This window comes from Ovis aries, chromosome 18, assembly GCF_016772045.2.
Source record: "Ovis aries strain OAR_USU_Benz2616 breed Rambouillet chromosome 18, ARS-UI_Ramb_v3.0, whole genome shotgun sequence".
Classification (NCBI taxonomy): Eukaryota; Metazoa; Chordata; class Mammalia; order Artiodactyla; family Bovidae; genus Ovis; species Ovis aries.
The window spans coordinates 62463125-62480504 of NC_056071.1; the positions used below are offsets into that span (position 1 = coordinate 62463125).

Below are 17380 nucleotides of genomic sequence, written 5' to 3' on the forward strand. Positions count from 1 at the left end.
GATCACTTCACACATTGCTGGGAGCATCTCTTGTTTGTTTAAAAACTGTACAGTGGGGATTTCTCTTACCGGAAACCTCACTTTTCCCCCTGTGATGAGAATTCCTTTATGACCACACTAGATGTCAGAGATCTTAGAATTACTGTATTAATTTCTTGATTTTAATGGCATTGCTTGCTTATGCTCTTGGGGACACTGAGGTTTAGTAATCCTGGTCCATAGTCCTAGGAGACTTCAAGATGTTTGCTCAAAGGATGTCTTGTAAATACTTTCCCCGCTTGCAGAATTCACCCCCTGCAGGTTTGTGTTGCTTTTACATGAACTGTGCTCATTAAAGTCATGTTCTCTGACGTGAAAAATAGGCTTGATGTATACTTGATATGTACAAGGCTGTCAAAGATATTTATTAAATAAATCTGGAAAATTCAGGGTTAAAAAAAACATAAAATGGATGGAAAAGGTATTAAGCATTTTACAATATCTAGGTCTTTAAATTTCTAACAGAAACAAGACAGAATTTCTTCTGCAAAGTTAAGGGTGTGTGTGCATGCAGGCGTGTGTCTACACGTGTGTGTGTGTGTGTGTGTGTGTGTGGAAGTGTGTATAGTATTAGAAATGAATATTAAAGTGTTAAGTGTTAAGTAAGCATTCTAAGGATTTCAAGAAATCTCAGGGCTCTGTGGGAAGTCTTTGCTGGCTTGGTAACTATCGTTAGGCAAAATGAAATTAGAGCATATTTCAAGATAAAGTAATCAACACATTTCCTAAACACACAACCAGAGAATTTCAAGGCTGGTCTTTCCATGAGCTACTGTTCTTAGCCTTTCTCTTTTGTTTCATCTGTCACTCATTCATTGAAACCCAGCAGCTCCCCCGGAACCCTGCTTTTTGCGCTCCACCTGTGTTTTGCTCTAGGTGTGTCTAGTCCTCTATTACATCTCCCACCGGCTTTTTGCCCAGTGCGTGATGGAGGTGGGGTGGGGACAGTTTAATTGCGCTCTGGTCTGTGTCCGTTTTCCTGGGGTAGTTATTTGTTGACCAGTCTCTGTTCTGCTAGGTAGGGAGCCCTAAGGCTAGGAAGGTCACAGTGTCTGGCCCAGAAGATGCTTAGTAACATCTTGTTGAATTTAATGGAAGGTTTGTTAGCTTTAAACTCTGTGTCATCTAAATTCAAATGAGTCACATATCATGTCTTAGGGTGATCGTATGTGTTTTTTCAGGTGTCCAGCGCCACTGTTTCACAACCCAAGACTCATAAAAGGTCTTGGTACAATTTCCTTCCAGATTCAAGAGACTCTGCTGAAGCTCCTTTAATCAGTCACAGTGGCAGCGACTGATATATATATATATATATTTTTTTTAATATCAGTCAGGGGCTATAGTCAAGTATACAAACATGAGCTCCATGTCATTTGAAACAGGGTTACTAATGGGATAGGGTCAGCTCTTGTCATTTTCTATGAAGCGATTAATTTCAGAGCCAGAGCTCAAGCGGCAGGTCCAGCCCTGGGATGAGCAAGACTCAGTTCCTGACCTACCCAGATGATCAAAGGAGAAGCCAGAGTCTTAGAAGTGAAACAGAGCTGGAACCCTCCAGCCAGGGGTGGCGTCCAGGGCTGCAAATCTCACAGCAGAGCTGAAATCCAGACCTGAGAATAACAGAGCACATGCTGCGTGTCCGCGCTGCCTGTTTCCGTACTTCTTTTGCGAGTGAATGCTGTAGTGATATTTTTCTGCAAACAGTGCATGATACGGGAAGCCAGCTTTTGCGTGAGATGTCTGCCTACAGATTATTGAGTCGTTGTTCATCCTTATTGCTCTCACGACTGGTTCCTAAAATACTAGAACCCTATTAGACTTTTTCTAAATGGCGTTTGTCTAATATTTTGGAAAAGGTAAAATGATGCAAAAATTATACGTTTATGTTGTGCTTAGTACCACACACGTCCTACTGGAATGAGTACTTGTCAACTGGAGGGACTCCAGGGTCCCGTGTAAAGGCTCGCCCTTGCCTTGCTGCATTCACGGCATGACTTAGATGAGGTGCGTGAGAAGCCTAACTTCTTCAATCTCATCTCTGAAACAGGCGTGACACCCAGATGGAGCCAGTTGTATGAGCACTTCCCTGGTGGTCTAGTGGTTAAGACTCCAGTCTTCTAATGCAGGGGACATGAGTTCCATCCCTAGTATGGGAACTGATTCCACATGCAGCAGGGCCTGGCCAAAAAAAAAAAAAGGAAAAGAAGACGTCGTATGGGTTGGAGATAATGCCCCATAAGACCCAGGGTTTGACGCATAGTGGGGGGGTAGTAAACGTAGCTATTACTGTTTGGTGCTATCCTTAATGTTTTAAATAATTAAGGAAAAGAGAGGCCACCTCAAAATAAAGGGGACAGATTCTCAGTTAACCTTTTAAAGAATAGCCCCACGTCGACCTCCTGGAACATCATTCAGATAACAGCAGGACCTTCATATCACCAGGAGATTTAGAGTCAAGAGTCTGTTTTTATCTCTAGGTAATGAGATAATCATATGAATGAAGAAAAAAGTGTACTTCCCTTGCCTTTTTAATAGAATAAAACAGATAAGTTGCCTGAAGATCTTTTTGTGCCACTTCTCACTGTAAACAGTAATTAAGCTTGAAAGTCATAGCCACAAATAGCAGCATGAAGACCAGGTAAAGGGCACAGCTCAAGGTCACCTTTTTACCCACGGAACCAGGCGTGCGATAGGACCTACCAGGCCTAGTGACATCACCTGAGACTCAGAAAGAAGCTGGCGTTTGGCTAGGTTCTTATGAGAAGCGAGTCAAGACAGAGGCCTGGATGGAATGCTCGGTGCGTGTTTTGGCCACCAGCCAGGTGCTGTCAAGGGTTCCCTATTGGCTCTGATGGTAAAGAACCTGCTTGCCAGTGCAGGAGATGTGAGAGACGCAGGTTCGATCCCCGGGTCGGGAAGATCCCATGGAGTAGGGCATGGCAACCCACTCCAGTATCCTTGCCTGGAGAAGCCCATGGACGGAGGAGCCTGGTGGGCTACAGTCCATAGGGTTGCAAAGAGTCAGACACGACTGAGTGACTAACACTTTCCCATGACAGCACCTGCAAGCGTGCTAAGTCGCTTCACTGTGTCCGACTCTTTGCAACACCACGGACAGTAGCCCGCCAGTCTCCTCTGTCCATGGAATTCTCCAGGCAAGAATACCGAAGTGGGTTGTCATTCCCTTCTCCGGGGGATGTTCCCAGCCCAGGGATCGAGCCTGGGTCTCCCGCGTTGCAGGCGGATTCTTCACCGTCTGAACCACCAGGGAAGCCCTGCTGTCATGGCAGAGGACTTTCGTGAAGCTGTTCTTCATTTCAGCTTGTGTCACATTTCCTCAACGTGATCAAGGTGCTGCAGAGCCAGAAATGGTACTTTTTACTTTCATCTCAGCCGGTCTCATGGGGCAAGCACTGCGCATACTTGCAGGATGTGTTCAATAACTTAGTAAAGTTGATTTCACTGTTTTCAGTGTTTGCTCTTTGCTGTGATAAACAATATTAGCAGCAGTGAACTATAGAAATCCTAGACTACCTAGGGAATTTGGGATGGACATGTACATACTGCTGTATTTTAAATGGATAGCCATCAAGGACCTACTGGGTAGTGCATGGAACTCTGCTCAATGTTATGCGGCAGCCTGGATGGGAGGGGAGTTTGGGAGAGGATGGATACATGCATATGCATGATTGAGTTCCTTCCCTGTTACCTGAAACTGTCGCAACATTGTTAATCGGCTATACCCCGACACAAAATAAAAAGTTAAAAACCATAAAGCAATATGAACAAGTGAAAAAATACTAAACTACCATTTGTGTTGAGCACCCATTTGCCATCATCCTGTTTGATGTTTCGTATACATTAACCTCTGACCTCACAAGAACTTCAGAAGACAGGTTATGGTGTTATTCCTAGAGGGGTCAAGTCCCGTTGGCCAAGCTCACACAGTTCATCAGTGCCAGACCCAGGAGCTGAGCCCTGCTGAGTTTGAATCCCAGGTCAGTGTCCTCTCGGAAGCCCCAGGACCCAGACAGTCCAGTGCAGGTAACCCTGATCATGATCTTTTCCAAGAACCAGCCTTCTGAACTGTGTTCAGACCTTGACAGAATGCCAGGAGGCTGGACTTGCAGCCCCAGGAAGGTCTGTGGCTGGCAGAGTGTCTTCTAGAACAGCTGGCCCGCTGAGACATCTGCCCTGAGGTCCTCGCCCCACTGTGGGGCCGGTCCCGCCTCACATTAAATCCTATCCACCCCCTCGCACACAGCATTACCGCCATCTGAGGGATGGTTACCCACACTGAGATAAAGGGACACCCTGCCCGCCCTGTGTAAATAGATCCCCCGGACTTGCTGAGGAAATGAGCAGCGCCACAGCCAGTTCTGGGTAAAAACTCAAGAGGTAAAAATACAGAGAATATCATCTTTTCCCAAGCTTCCCCTAACACACCCCAGAGTGCAGTGATGCTTGAAAGAATGCGAAAACTTTGAAAACCGATCAAGCTGCCCTCTTGTTAACACCATCTTAACGACCTCTGTAGACGAACTTTAGAGGCCTTAGAATGAAAATTACTTAAGTAAATAACCTGTGAAGGTTTCACGTGGGCTGGATTCCCAGTCTCATGAGGTTTTCTTTGACGGAATTCAGATGCATTCGCCCATCCTGTGCCGTGCCATGCGCAGAGGTTGGAAATGGTTTGTGTTGGTTAAACCGAGCTTGGGGTTTTGTTGCTCATTATGCTAATCAGCTTGGCCCCAGCTGAATTGGCATGGTAAGTCGTTCGAACAACACTGGCCTTTTCTGTGCACAAGGTTAAGAACTCCAGGCAGCTGCCACTGCTGCCAAGAAGCCTGAGTCTGATCTCGAGGGTCACTGCCCACAGCAGCAGAAGACATTCCACAGTGGTGAAGGCTGCGGTGCTGGCAGGATCTGATAAGCACTGGGATTATGTGGCCTGGGGAGAACTTCAGCCAGTCTCACAAATGGAGGTCCTCTTAGCAGATCAGACCTTTAAGTTTTTAATCACTTGTATTTGAAGGCAGATACGGAGGTTCTTGGGCTTCCCTGGTGGCTCAGGTGGTAAAGAATCCACCTGCAGTGCAGGAGACCGGAGTTCGATCCCCAGGTTGGGAGGATCACCCGGAGAAGGGAACATCTACCCGCTCCAGTATTCTGGCCTGCAGAATTCCGTGGACAGAGGAGCCTGGCGGGCTGAAGTCCATAGGGTCACACAGAGTTGGACACGACTAAAGCGACTTAGAACGCATACATGCACAAACAGGCCACTGGAATGCTGTTTTGCATCATAAATGTTGACAATATAGAGCAGCAGATATATAGCTGCCTGTCTTACATGCTGGATTATGTGATAATGATTATAAGACACAAGGTTGAACAACAGAAGCTGACTGATTCCCGTCCAGGGCTGTGCTGGCCAGCACATTCTGTGTGTTCGGGTCCCACCAATGGATGTGGCGCCCTGCTCAAAGCTGCCGTCCACTCGGACAACTCAAAAAATATGATTCTATAAGCAGATTGGTAGCTTCCCTGATAGCTCAGTTGGTAAAGAATCTGCCTGCAATGCAGGAGGCCCCAGTTCGACTCCTGGGTCATGAAGATCCCCTGGAGAAGGGATGGGCCACCCCCACTTCAGTATTCTTGGGCTTCCCTTGTGGTTCAGCTGGTTAAGAATCCGTCTGCAATGTGGGAGACCTGGGTTCAGTCCCTGGGTTGGGAAGATCCCCTGGACAAGGGAAAGGCTACCCACTCTAATATTCTGGCCTGGAGAATTCTTTCCATGGACTGTCCATGGGGTCGCAAAGAGTTGGACACGACTGAGCAAATTTCACTTTCACTTTCCATAAACAGATTATTTTATGGCTTAGAAAACACGTTATTAATCAAACGCTCATGTCTAATGAATTTTTCAGCGCTATTTTATATCATGATATTCAGTCAGAAATGAAGAGACAGAGTTTGGGGATCCCCCCCACCTCTAGCTTTTTTCGTCTAGGGATTTCCCCACTCAAGCCAATGTTTACAGTTTTCAGACTTCGTTTTTTGACTTTTTAAGGACAAAAAGACTGCAGGTTTTTCCACATGTGTCCTCACCGACCTGTGTGTTTACTGCTTAGCTCAGGGAAATCATGAAACATGAAATCATAAAAATCATGAAACAGGGAGTCTGGGGTGTTTTTCTAGTGCCCCATCGTCCCTCCACCAAGCGAGTGCAAACTCCCGCTGGAGTCTGTATGCTTGTGTCCATGCTCCAGTGCTGCTTCTGTTGTTTATATGATTTGCAGGCTTCACAATGCCTTTCTGCAGGGAGTGCTATGCAAGAGAAGTCATCGTACCCAGCAGCAGAAGAGATTTATGATGCTTACATGTTCGTTAGGAGACATGAACAGTGAGCAAACAAGCAAGGTGATTATAGTCCATGGTGATGCTATGAAAGAAAGAAATAAGATGGATGTGACTTCCTTGGCGGTCCAGTGATAAAGACTGCATGCTTCCGCTGCAGGTTTGATCCCTGCTCAGGGGACTGCCATCTGCAAACTGCATGCATGTGTGCTGAGTCATTTCATTCGAATCCCATTCTTTGTGACCCTATGGACTGAAGCTCACCGGGCTCCTCTGTACATAAAGTGAAAGTGAAAGTCGATCAGTCGTGTCTGACTCTTTGCAAGCCCCTTGGACTGTACCATCCATGGAATTCTCCAGGCCAGGACACTGGAGTGGGTAGACTTTCCTTTCTCCAGCGGATCTTCCCAACCCAGGGATCGAACCCAGGTCTTGGATTCTTTACCAGCTGAGTCACCAGGGCATGGCACGGGCAGAAAAGAGAAGAAAAGAAACAAGGTGAATATGACTGAAAAGAACAACTTTAGGAAAGATTATTAGCCAGATTCTCTGAAAAACTCCCATTTGAATTGAGACTGAAAGAATAGAACTTGGTCATGGAAATGCTTCAGGCAAAGGCAACAGCAGACACAAATCCTTAAAGTAAGAGAGAAAGGGTAGTGTGACAGGAACTCAGAAGGAGAAGAGAAGAAGGGTGTAAGATGAGTTGGAGAGGCCAAGAGGACCATGGAGGGCCCTGATGGACCTTGCTAAGAAATTATGAGTTGGCTGTTCTAGACAGAACTGTGATGAGTTGTCAAGGCTGTATATTGTCACCCTGCTCATTTAATTTATATGCAGAGTATATCATGCAAAATGCTGGGCTGAATGAAGCACAAGCTGGAATCAAGATTGGTGGGAGAAATATCAGTAACCTTAGATATGCAGATGACACCACCCTTATGGCAGAAAGCAAAGAGCCTCTTGATGAAAATGAAAGAGGAGAGTGAAAAAGCTGGCTTAAAACTCAAAAATCAAAAAATTAAGATCATGGCATCCAGTCCCATCACTTCATGACAAATAGATGGGGAAACAGTGGAAACACTGACAGACTTTATTTTCTTAGGCTCCAAAATCACTGCAGATGGTGACTGCAGCCATGAAATTAAAAGTTGCTTGCTCCTTGGAAGAAAAGCTATGACCAATCTAGACAGCATGTTAAAAAGCAGAGACATTACTTTGCTGACAAAGGTCCATCTAGTCAAAGCTATGGTTTTTCCAGTAGTCGTGTATGGATGTGAGAGTTGGACCGTAAAGAAAGCTGAGCGCTGAAGAATTGATGCTTTTGAACTGTGGTGTTGGAGAAGACTCTTGAGAGTCCTTTGGAGTGCAAGGAGATCCAACCAGTCCATTGTGAAGGAAATCAATCCTGAATATTCTTTGGAAGGACTAATGCTGAAGCTGAAGCTCCAATACTTTAACCACCTGATGCGAAGAGCTGATCATTGGAAAAGACCCTGATGCTGGGAAAGATTGAAGGCAGGAGGAGAAGGGGGCGACAGAGGATGAGATGGTTGGATGGCATCACCAACTCCATGGACATGAGTTTGAGCAAGCTCCAGAAGTTGGTGATGGATAGGGAAGCCTGGCGTGTTGCAGTCCACGAGGTCACAGTCAGGCGTGACTGAGCAAATGAACTGAACTGATTGCTTTGTCAGGTTTGTTGTTGTTTAGTTGCTAAATTGTGTTGTCCGACTTTTTGTGACCCCATGGACTGCAGCCTGCCAGGCTCCTCTGTCCATGGGATTTCCCAGGCAAGAATACTGGAGTGAGTTTTCATTTCCCTCTCCAGGGGATCTTCCCAACCCAGGGTTCAAACCTGCATCTCCTGGCAGGCAGATTCCTTACCACTGAGTCACCTGGGAAGCCTGTTTGTCAGATTAGCCAATCCTTTAAAGTCTTGACTGGTGGGTAGTCATTGCACGGACCTGTCAGTAGCATCGCTGGAACAAAAGCCAGAGGCTGGGCAGCAGATTTCCACCATCTGTGGGAAGTTGTACTAGACATATGCTAAGATCCACTCTACTTCTAGGGTTCTCTAATATCATGCAAAGAAAATGGCCCGGCTCTAGAAAAATATCATGGCAATTAAAACCACAGTTTAAAAAAACGAAAAGCACAAATCTGGAGAATAAAAAGACAGTAGCAGAATGAAGCACTGTAGTTCCTTGTAATAAAAGGCTTCATACAAGTCTGCCGTGGTCTCTGGTGGTGTGGTTTGGTTGCTCAGTTGTATCCGACTCTTTGTGACCCCGTGGACTATAGCCCACCAGGCTCCTCTGTCCATGGGATGTCCCAGGCAAGAATCCTGGAGCGGGTTGCCATTTCCTCCTCCAGGGGATCTTCCTGACCCAGGGGTTGAACCCGGGTCTCCTGCACTCAGGTGGGTCTCCTGCACTGCGGGCAGATTCTTTACCGACTGAGCCAGCAGGGAAGCCGTGGTCTCTAGTTTTTAGATACCACTGTGTGATGGCCGCGTGCTGGTGTGTGCCTCTGGGTCTGACTTCTCTGGGCAGCAGTTGAGACTCAGTTGCTCCTTTCTTCCCCGGTCTAGATGACAGCGCTTCTGCTGCCAGCAGCATGGAGGTGACAGACCGCATCGCCTCCCTGGAGCAGCGAGTCCAGATGCAGGAGGATGACATCCAGCTGCTCAAGTCGGCTCTGGCCGATGTGGTTCGGAGGCTGAACATCACCGAGGAGCAGCAGGCCGTGCTCAACAGGAAAGGACCTACCAAAGGTGGGCATTGGAGATACACAGGAACGGCAGTGGGCTTGGCATTGGTGCCTTTTGGTTATTTCTCATTTTAAGTATTCTTTTCTAAAAAGTCGAAGTACAGTTAATTTACAATGTTGTGTTAGTCCCAGGCGTACAGCAAAGTGCTTCAGTCATATATATACAGGCGTGCATGCTAAATTGCTTCAGTTGTGCCTGACTCTCTGCAGCCCCATAGACTGTAGCCCGCCAGGCTCCTCTGTCTGTGGGATTCTCCAGGGAAGATTACTAGAGTGGATCATCGTTTCCTTCTGCAGCGATCTTCCCGACCCAGGGATCAAATCCCTGTCCCCTGCATTGGCAGGCGGGTTCTTTGCCACCAGCACCACCTGGGAAGAACATACGCATACATGTATCTATTCTTTTTCAGATTCGTCTCTCTTATGTGAGTGTGCGCTTGTGTCGGACTCTTTGCGATCCCGTGAACTGTAGCCTGCCAGGCTCCTCTGTCTGTGGGATTCTCCAGGCACAGATACTGGAGCAGGTTGCTATTACTTCCTTCTCCAGCTGATCTTCCCGAACCAGGGCTAGAACCTGGGTCTCCTGCCTTGGCAGGCAGATTCTTCACGGGTGCCTCCTGGGAAGCCCTTATAGGATGTCACAAAATACTGAGTATAGTTCTCTGACTATGTACAGTAGGCCCTTGTTGGTTATCTGTTTTATATACAGATGAGATGGTTAGATAGCATCAGCAGCTCAACGGAAATGAATTTGAGCAAACTGCAGGAGATAGTGGAGGACAGAGGAGCCTGGTGTGCTGCAGTCCGTGGGGTTGCAGAGAGTTGGACACGACCTAGCGACCGAACGACCACAATAAGTTGTATATGTTAATCCCAACCGCCTAATTTATCCCTCTCCCTCCGTTCCCCTTTAGGAATCGTAAGTTTGTTTTCTATGTCTGTGCGTCTATTTCTGCTTTGTAAATAAGTTCATTCGTATTTGTTTTTGGATGCCACATGTAAGTGATAGCCTGTGGTGTTTCTCCGTCTGACTGACTTCACTTGCTTTGATCATCCCTGGGTTCATCCACGTTGCTGCAAGTGGCATGATGTGGTCCTTTTGTGTGGCCGACTAATGCGCCCCTGCATACAACGTGCCGCACCTTCTTTACGCACGCCTCTGTCGATGGACATCTCGGCTGCTTCACTGTCTTGGCTGTTGTGGACGGTGCTGATCTGGACCCTGGGGTGCATGTGTCTTTTTGAATTATGGTTTTCTCTGGACATATGCCCAGGAGTGGGATTGTAGGATCACATGGTCGTTCATGGCAGATTCTTGCTCCAGGAGATACATTGCTCTCTTAATCTTGGCAGAGAACCCAAGCTTCAAACAACACTGAAGCAATCGTAGGATTGTTGAAATCATCCCACAAAGTGTGACAGTATCTTTTGCCTGGACATTGGTGAGTTGTAGCCGACATTAGTGAGTTGTAGCCAACGTTGCAGCCAACATTGGTGAGTTGTAGCCGACATTGGTGAGTTGTAGCCGACCTTGGTGAGTTATAGCCGACCTTGGTGAGTTATAGCCGACCTTGGTGAATTGCAGTAGACATTGGTGACGAGTAGCTGGCATTGGTGACTTGTCGCTGACGTTGGTGACTTGTAGCCAATGTTGGTGAGTTGTAGCCGACGTTGGTGAATTGTAGCCCAGGCGTGCACAGTTGTAGGTGATCAGTAAATGCCAGTTGAATCCAGGAAGAAATGTCCACAGTGGACTGGAAAACAGTTTGCTAAGACTCTGAGATAGAGAGAGCTTGTCAAACCAAAACCAAAACCACACACTATTCCTTGGCCCCTGTGGAGGCTGTGCCACCTGGATACTTTCAGTGTCTCTCATCTCTCTCTCTGCCCTCAGTTTATAATGGCGTCCAGTCCAGCGCAGCAAACACTCTTGATCAGGGGCTGAGAGGGGGCAGGCCCCTCCCTGACGTGCTTAGAACCTGAAGCTTATTACTAACTTCCCCTCCTTCTTTGCTCATAAGCTCCTGGTAAGGCAAAACCTCCTGGTTTTTTTTTTTTTTTTTTAATCGCTTTTTCTTTTTTCTAGTAGAACATTGCCTATAACAGAATTCTATACCTATAAATAGTGGATTTCTGGCACATTTAAATCACCATTTCATTCCCCAGTGGTGCCTAGGAACAAAATAGAAAGCAATATTTGTGTGTTAAGTAACTCTGTAGTGACCCTCTTCTTACAGTTGTAGAAATAAAATGCCTCGTAAAAGCTTCTCTCCTGCTAGTTAGAACCCTGGCAGCTGATTTCAGCCAATATGCATTACTCATCTTTGGCCAGAACTGCTTTTCCTCATGGCTAACTTTTGAAAACGGAATTCATCTTGGCTGTCAAATTCCTTTGGTTAAGCCGTTTTAAGTCTGTAGCATGTAAATGTCCCTTTAAAATTACCTTTCTTATTTTGTTGGGATTTAGCAAATCATTTCACAGTTACCATCTTTTCCTTGGAGTCGGGAGAGGGTACTATCTTGATGTTGCATCTGTTCGTTTCTTCTCCAGCCTGGATACATTTTCACATGTCTGTGGAAAGCAATCTCTTTTCCCTGTCCTTCAGGGTAATTATCACCAGCTCCATGTGAGATATACATATTGGGAGATGCCTACATTGTGAATAATCCCTTTAAATAATCTTTTTCTCTTAAGTTACAAAGCGATTAGGGTATTTTAAATAGAAACCAGGTTATTCTAGGTATTCTTGACCTACGCAGCTTTCCAAAAATAAATCTGATGACTACTGTATCTTAAAGGGTGCATTTGAAGTCGTTGCTTTATATACAACTTCAGGCTTCTAAACTTCTATTTTTAAAAAAGGGGGGGGCGGCGTGGAATAAAGGGGCCTGCCTAGGAGTTTTCTTTTCTTGATTAAGAGTAAAATTTGAGTTTTGGAAACTTCTAACTTTTTTTTCTTCATACTTAGACTGGATGTTTCTTTATAGCATTCTTTTCGAAAATGAAAATAAACCAAAGCACGATAAAGTCACACCAAGAAATAGAAAAAAGGTCGTAAGAGAACTGGTGAGTGGCATGGCCTGAATGCAGGGGGCTGTGGTGTTCCCGCTTTCATATGCACTTAGAAGATGGTGGGAGAGGAGGGGAGAAGCGGAAGTGATCCCATGGGAAGCTCCGAGTCACTGCTTCTCTTTCAGAGCTTGCCATGTTGGCATGCCATGTGCCCCTTACCTGGAGCTGGCACTCCAGAGCTGTGGCTTAGTTGGGGGATACTTAGGCAAGACAGCTTTGAGACAAACCTTCTCTGGGTCTTTGAAGGCCACAGTATTACTGCCACATGCTGTTCTTTGGGTTTGCCGCCCTCGTACAGACTGGGCATGTGGTGTTCAGATTTTTTAAATATTAAACGACTTTCCCTCCAGGGTGAGTTGCCAGAAGCTTAGGTCTAAGAGTCTTGAGCTTCTGGTGCATAGCGTTGAGCTGTTTTCCCAGTGACAGGGATGACTGGGCCTCAGAGAAATAGGCCACCTGGTCAGACAGGGAGCCGCTGGTGTAGCTCAGCTCAAAAGAAGGGCATGGTGAGCGCCATGACCGTCCATCAGCCATTCTAAAATGTCAGACTGTAGTGTCCACTCACTGGCCTCAGTACTGCCAGGGAGACCATGGATGATAACTCATCCTTTTCATGATAGTGTGTCCTTCACTATCTCCCAGAGCTTGTTCAAACTCATGTCCAGTGAGTCGGTGATGCCATCTAACCATCTCATCTTCTGTCGCTCCCTTCTCCTCCTGCCTTCAATCTTTCCCAGCATCAGGGTCTTTTCCAGTGATCGGCTCTTTGCGTCAGGTGACCAAAGTATTGGAGCTTCAGCTTCAACATCAGTCCTTCTGATGAACGTTCAGGACTGATTTCCTTTAGGATTGATGGGTTTGATCTCCTTGCTGTCCAAGGGACTAGGAAGATTTGGGATGTTTTAATTATGCTGCGCTTGGGTTATCATAAATTGGGGAGAAGAGAATCGAATAATATCTGGAGGCCGATATTCTTAAAATTCTTGCTAATATGAAAATTTTTTCAATATTGTGGTTGGACTAGGGGGACAGAATGCAGTGAAAAGACACCATTATATTGCTATTCTGAGTGTAGATACAGAAAAATGCATGGGAATAAGGGAATTCCTTACAGAATTACAGGTATTGGAGAAAAATTGTATAGAAAATACAAAAGCAAAAGTAACCACTAGGGACATAACCAGAAAACTGTGGCACCTCATATGAGGGAAAGCTTTGTAATCTTCAAAGATGCTTCTGTTTTAGATAACAGCATGGGAGATGTTTGTGTATTATATTAAAAGGCAGAATCAGGATATCATACTGGATATGTTGTATTTTCCAACTAGACAGACAAAAATCTATGCAATGAAGAGTGAAATGTACCAAGAGTTGAGTTATCTTTTTTTTTCCCTGAGTGATGGGGTGATGATTTTTTTTCCTTTTTATACTTTTATACTAAATGTTCTTTGGTGTGCATTTCTTAATAAGCAGAAGGAATTTATGCTTTAAAAATGACTCCTTTCTTACCACCAAAGGTGATCTTCACTGCACAAGGTCAGCAACAGGGCTCAGAACAAATGTCTGGAGGCTGCAGCTTGCTCACGTGTATTCTCGAGAAGACAAGGAACGTGCTTTGGAGTTAAATTCATAATAGATCCATTGTTGACATGCACGACTAATTTCCACTTCAGTTCTAGGGAAGTGTTATGGGATTTTAATGTAAAATGTAGGTTGAAATCTAGTTGTCCCTTGTATGAGAGGATTGTTTGCTTTTTTATACATTAACCAACAAGAGTTCTTATTTCTCATTTTAAATTTTGCTTGGCAGTTCAGACTGTCGTTTGACAGCTTAACTTTTTAAAAACCTGAATATACCTTCTTCGGACTTTCCTGTTCTTTATATTAATAGTCCCATTAATCAATAGATCAGAGAGTAAATCACTATAAGCAGAAACCATCTGCTGGAGGCACTGACAAGCAAGACAGTTCTGTTAATCTGGAACATCAAAACCTCATCTCAGAATTTAGTCTTTGCGAGTACTGTGGAAAGCAAACTGCAAGTCATCCTTAAGGAGCTTCTGCTATATTAACACTTAACACTGATATTCACTATAATACCTGAGACTACCATTTATTAATTGGATAGGTGTTGGCCTTTGCAGTAGGTATTTTGGATATATTAATTCATGTCACTTCTCCATAGCCCTTTGAGGTGGGTATTAGTGTTCCCATTTTACAGATGAGAAGGCAGCCTCTAGGAGACTGGATAATTTGCCCCACACAAATTGTCCATCTGGTTTGGGGAAATCTGGAACTTGACCCCTGTAGGCCTGGCTTCGCTTCTGTTTCTCAGTCATCTGTGTTGCTTGGATGTACACGCCTCTTAGCAGTATTATTTAAATTAGCATTATTCAAATCAAACCGAATATTTAAGAAATGAATACTATGTGACTTGAAATGAGAGTTCTTTTTTTCAAGGTTTAATTTAATTTGCAAAGTATCCTAAATACAATAAATCATATTCAGCATATAATTATGTAAAATATTGTATTATAGTCTTTTATAGTCTATAAATTTTATTAGAGAGGTGTAACTAACAAATTAAAAAATTTTAAGTTCTTTTCAGTGAATGAAATCGATGCATATTTAACTTAGTTCTTTATCCTGGTTAGCCAAAATTAGCAATTTTTCCTTCTCTCACATCTACTGCGCTTTCTCCTTATCTTTCTCCTTACAAATTAGTTAATTACAGAAAATAACTTGTGCTTTCTTTTAGACAGAACATGCCATAGTTTCTTCCATTTTCCTCTGTAATTGCCTTTGCCAGTTTAAATAGACGTTCGTTAGTGATTTGTAGAAAAGACTTGATAGATATGGAGGAGGAAATGGCAGCCCACTCCAGTAGTCTTACCTGAAGAATCCCATAGACATAGGAGCCTGATGGGCTACAGTCCATGGGACTGCAAAGAGTTGGACACGGCTGAGCGACTGAACACTTGGTAGATATATTCAGTAGATATATTTCAGAGACTGAGAAAGATTGTTTTTAAACTTTGTATTATGAATACGTTCAAATGCATATAAAAGTAGAAAGAAATAGGCATGTGCCATCCCTGTTTCGCAAACACGCCTTGTGCATACGGCATTTTTATTTCTCCAGTGTATCTTTAGGATAGGTTCCTGGAAGTGGGATTGCTGGATCGAAGGATAAATGCATCTGTAATATTGCTTGGAATTAGTGATAAGGCTTTTACCTAGCACATGAGTAATTATCTACTTTGTCTTTCAATTTATCGAAAGCATGTCACCTTTTCTGATTCCAAATATAGACATCTTTTCAATTTTGACGTAGATAGTTAGGAATTCTGGGTTCATAATGGTCAGTTTTGTTAAACTTTGAATTTCTACATATAATCACATACATAGTCATGCTTTTCATAATTAAATTTATTTTGAAACCTATGCTTATCAAATGTTGCACATTAGATAAGTTGTTATTGTTTTTTATTGAGTTGTTAATGTGATGTAAATTAAAAGGGTAACAGATTTCATTTTGGGGGGACTCCAAAATCTCTGTGGATGGTGACTGCAGCCATGAAATTAAAAGTTGCTTGCTCCTTAGAAGGAAAGCTATGATCAACCTAGATAGCATATTAAAAAGCAGAGACATCTCTTTGCTGACAAAGATCCATATAGTCAAAGCTATGGTTTTTCCAGTAGTCACGTATAGATGTGAGAGTTGGACCATAAAGAAAGCTGAGCACCGAAGAATGGATGCTTTTGAACTGTGGTGTTGGAGAAGACTCTTGACAGTCCCTTGCAAGGAGATCCAACTAGTCCATCCTAAAGGAAGTCAGTCCTGAATATTCATTGGGAGGACTGATGCTGAAGCTGAAATTCCAACACTTTGGTCACCTGATGTGAAGAACTGACTCATTGGAAAAGACGCTGATACTAGGCACAACTGAGAGCAGGAAGAGACGAGGGCAACAGCGGATGAGATGGTTAGCATCACCTATTCAGTGGATGTGAATTTGAGCAAACGCTGGGAGATAGTGGAGGGCAGAGGAGCCTGGCGTGCTGCAGTCCATGAGGTCGCAAAGAGTTGGACACGACTTAATAACAAGAGTTAAAAGGGTATCTTGATCATAAAATTATAACAATATCATAATAACAAACATTAGTAGATTTGACTACCTATACTTGAATGTGTTTACATCAGCTATAGTTTTGAAGATACATTGTCAAAAATAGTATTTCGTGAAAGTCTGGGTATTCCAATCCTCCCATTTCGAATGATGAAGACTTTTTCGTCTCAAGCATACTTGTGAATGCCTTAGACCCGAGATTCTGAATACCTTTGTTAGAGATTTTCAGTTCCCACAGTCTGGAGTCATTTTGTAGGGAAGTTCACTCAAGGGTAGTTTGTGGGAGTTTATATGAAATAGTACGCACGCAGACAGGTCATAAACACTCTGTATGTGGCTGCCTCTGCTCCCTGCAGGACCTGTCCACTTCAGCCTGCTGGCTCCTCTCCTTCACTTCCGGTGGGTTAGTGGGTCTACGAGAACTCACACAGCGTGGCAAAGTCACATAGAAACCCGGGTGTTTCTTTCCTGAACACTCTTCTCACTCTAATGTAGGAATCAGGGTCCTAGATTTCAGAGCAGGAAGAGCTACCCTTCCAGCATTTTATGAAGTCTTTACCGTAAGGACTAGGGAAGCAGGTCCCAGGGGGTCTTGCCTGCGGTCACACTGCCAGTTTGGGACACTCTGGACCTCACGCCCAGGCCCCCGTCTCCCAGACCTGATCGCCCTCTGTCCTCTCCTCCCTCCACTCAACCTGGGCACCAGTAAAAGAGTGACTGTTTGGGCGACAAGAACCGTCTGGGGTCTTCCTCGGCCCCTGCCTGTGTGTGCAGGATACAGAAAGGACCTTCACTGGACCTTCGTCCGCCTCGGGCAGCTTTGATCGTAACTGAAATCCTGCATTCAGTTCTTCTCACACAGCTTTCAGATTACTAGGCTGCACCTTGATATCCAAACTAGAGCGTTTCATCATCTGAGTGCAGCGAAGGGACTGTTTGTCTATGTTTTGCCCCTAAAAGCAATTAAATGTATGTGTGTGTACATGCTCAACCACGTCTGACTCTTTGC

At 44.6% G+C, this 17380-nt stretch overlaps 1 protein-coding gene across 5 annotated transcripts in view; it reads left to right on the forward strand.

The window, feature by feature from the left end:
• The window catches only part of EML1 (EMAP like 1), a 197010-nt gene that overhangs the window by 103922 nt on the left and 75708 nt on the right, over nucleotides 1-17380 (forward strand). For all 5 annotated transcript variants that reach the window (XM_060401922.1, XM_027957388.3, XM_060401921.1 and 2 more), the window contains exon 2: nucleotides 8990-9172. In XM_060401922.1, coding sequence (XP_060257905.1) covers nucleotides 9016-9172 — 157 coding nt within the window. In that variant the 5' untranslated portion in view covers nucleotides 8990-9015. The remainder of the gene's footprint in view (nucleotides 1-8989; nucleotides 9173-17380) is intronic.